At 40.8% G+C, this 3,305-nt stretch overlaps 1 protein-coding gene across 1 annotated transcript; it reads right to left on the bottom strand.

Moving 5' to 3' along the window:
• Nucleotides 1-1,858: 1,858 nt before the first annotated feature.
• Nucleotides 1,859-2,848, bottom strand: LOC104609619 (protein ELC-like). Its single transcript, XM_010275992.1, has one exon. It carries the CDS (start codon nucleotides 2,846-2,848, stop codon nucleotides 1,859-1,861), a length of 990 nt encoding a protein of 329 aa, XP_010274294.1.
• Between the last annotated feature and the right edge of the window lie 457 nt (nucleotides 2,849-3,305).

Below are 3,305 nucleotides of genomic sequence, written 5' to 3'. Positions count from 1 at the left end.
GTCAAAGATTCAACTATGTGATATGTTATTTTATCATTGATTCAAGGTTTTCATTGAGATAGTTTATCACGAGCTTTGAATCTTTCTCAATCCAGAGTTGTAAATCTTTGAACCATCGCTTGCATTAGCAAATGGAATGGCCCTCTCAATCTCACCTCTCTCCTCATCATGCACCACTGCTCAACTCATTCATTCCCTCCATGTTTATTGATGGTTCTTTTAATCTAGTTACAAGAAGTGCAGGACGAGGATTCATCATAAAAAATACCACTAAAGGCTTCCAAATTGCAGAAGGAGGTCCAACGAATATGAGCCCTTTTAATAAGCCTCAAAACCACAAGGCATCTTTTAGTTTTTTCTGATAATGCAGACCTAATAGACCTTGTAAATACAGATCGACCAACGAATCATTGGGTGGATCAACTACATCGCTGCATCTAAGGCATGCTAGAACCGACCTTTTGTCTATAAATTTTGTACATATTAATAGGCAGCACAGTCAAACTGTCACATACAATCTCACATTCTGTATCAGCTATCTATCGAAACTATACTCTTCATCTTACATTCAACAATTAATATTAGCTTTTCCAAGTTTTAATTTTTTTAGTATAAAAATCAGGCCAAACTAGAGGATTCTTTAAAGTGAGAAATTGGTTAGGACTTGGAAGCATTTTCATTTTTCACAAAGTTACTCTTTCTATCCCTATCCCCCCCCGTTAGTGGGCCAAATTTGAGCCACAAATTCCTTGCCACATGGCGGATAAGTAAACTCTCTTTTTGATCATCTCTAATTAAAATATCGAAACTTTCCTCTTATATTTGTATAGTTGTGTTTGGAACAAAGTAAATTATTGTTTGAAAATATATATATATATATATATATTAAGGGAACCATCATCAGTAATTAGTACGTATAATGATATAAAAGGATATATATAATGTGACTAGACGAGTTAGCTAGGGCCTAGGGGCAGCCAAAACTCACAAGTAGCCGAATTGAAACAGTGAAACATGATTTAATTTAGGGGCCCATAATTTTGCCATGGGTATGGACAATACTTCAATCAGATGATGATGGTCGCTGTCAGGTTTAAACTCGTGCAGTTTGGGCCCGAGCCCGGCCCTACAATTTGGGTTCGAGCCCGGTCCTCATAAAAAGCTCGAAGCCTGGGTTTGACCCCAAGCCCGAAATTTAGCTCATTTGTTACTATTGCTGAAATGGCTGAATAGAGATAGAGAGAAAGAGAGAAATTATAAAGAAAAAAAATAAAAAATGTATATATATTAAATTATAAATATATATTTTAATAAATATTATATTTTATATAATATATTTAATATGTATTTTATATAATATATTTAATATGTATTTTATAAAATATATAATATTGAGTCGGGCCGGGCCGGGCTCAGGCCGGGCTTTTTTGACAAATTCTGAGCCCGGCCTGAAACACAGCCGAACTTACTGTATTAGGCCCAAGGTCAGACCTACGGGCCTAATTATACGACCAAGCCCGACCGGGGTGCGGGGCGGGCCATCCGGCTACCCGGCCCATAAACAGGTCTAGTGAGGAGTTCGATATAGTATTTCTACCAACACAATCAACTTTCCGGAACAAAGATTTCCTAATTGGTTCCTTAATTAAAAAAGACAGCCTTAGTCTAACTAAAACAAGACAAAGCTTCTTCATGTCATACATGCATTCGAGATAAAACAGAAACACTGAGGAGTGATCAGGACAAGGAGAAGGACCAGTGATAGATTAGAACAATTTGGTCCGTCCCGCAAAGTGGAATAAATTAACAATCAATATAAACACTGAAAATCTATCTGGGTCAAGTACGTAGTAATATATCAGTGTTCTTGGTTTCGCCTGCGTATCATTGTCATAAACTGCTCCCTTGAATGAATTCTCACCTGCTTAATGTATTGCTGAGAAGTCACTACCCCTTTCTCCAATACATCGTCCAGTTGTTGTAGTAAATCTTCTATTGCCAAGTATGTGGCCCATCGGTGGAGCTCCATCTTCGATTCCTCGTCATCGGCGTCAAATGCGTCCACCTCACCCTCTGTGGGTGCAACAATAGAGTCGGAGTCGTAAGCCTTCAACCAAATTTGCAGCTCGTCAGCTTCCGATATCAAAGCTGTCACCCTCTCTTCCAAACTTGTTCTTTCATGTTCAACCTCCCTCAAAATCGTTGTTGCGATTTTGGCTCGGTCCTGCAGTTGATGCTGCAACCTTATTAGCCCTTGTATTTCCTCATCTACTTTGGCCTGGAGGGCGACCACATCGCAGCAAAGCGCCCCGTAGAGACGGTCTATGAGCTCTACCTTGGAGGCAAGAAAGGGGTTAGTGAACCTAGAGACGGGAGAGGATGAGGGAGGACACAGAGGGTGGTGGTGGGCGAAGAGTTGGACAAGGTTGTGTGCAAGGTCAGAGAGGTTGGAGCGAGAGCGGTTCCAGTTGTTGAGGTAAGGGAATGTGGTTAAGCCAGATAGATGGACGAAAGGGTGATTGGAAAGAATTGGGTGGTCAGAAGTCGGTAAGAGGAAAATAATAGGAGGAGCAACAGGGTAGTCTTGAGGAACCCAAATAATGAGGGGTACCAGAAGTGTGGCACGAGAGATCCGAAGGCTTCCTCTGGCATTTAAAAGGTAGACAGAGGTACCGTCGTTATGAACGAAGGTGTCTGCCGACGGGGAAAGAGTGGGGAAGTCCTGAAGCAGGGCTAGGAGGTGCTGGCGGATGACCCATTTCTGTTTGGGGCTTGTATAAGATAGAGCGAAAGGCCTCTTGCAGGCTAGAGCAGTGTCCACAAACTGGATTGAAGATAATGCTGGCATCTGGTGTTGGAGAGGCTGGCCAGGATCGGGGGACGACTTCGATTAATGTATCAAAATCAGATGGTTTATATATTTAAAAGAATTTGGTAACCATGCTTGGATTTCATGGTCTTGATTTTATTTCATTTTAAAAAGTCTAGAAATTGAAGTCAATCAGGAAACGTCTTGAAGTCAGTATATTTGCCGGAATTTTTCTCTTGATGGCCCGTGGCTGTCGTTGGATGTTTCTCTCCAACTTCTGCAAGAATCATTCAATGAGTCAATAAATCCTCTTTCTGTAGTTGCTTCTTATTCCTGGATATAGTTGCATTAGCTAGGAAGCTTCCCTCATGCATGAATTATGGACTTAAGACAATTAGGCTGTGTTTGATTTGAAGAAAAAAGTAGGAAAAGGTAGGAAAGCCTTTTCAAACCAAACATAGCCTAAAGTTAGGGGATTTACCCATCCTCCCATCCA

The sequence above is a fragment of the Nelumbo nucifera genome, chromosome 3, assembly GCF_055504915.1.
Source record: "Nelumbo nucifera cultivar China Antique chromosome 3, China Antique-T2T, whole genome shotgun sequence".
NCBI classification, from domain to species: Eukaryota; Viridiplantae; Streptophyta; class Magnoliopsida; order Proteales; family Nelumbonaceae; genus Nelumbo; species Nelumbo nucifera.
The sequence above is the reverse complement of the archived record's forward strand: the minus strand, read 5'-3'. Positions and strand labels throughout refer to the sequence as shown.

What these genes read in the sequence shown, in the direction of transcription:
- LOC104609619 (XM_010275992.1), bottom strand. Translation starts at nt 2,848, where the DNA reads ATGCCAGCATTATCTTCAATCCAGTTTGTGGACACTGCTCTAGCCTGC.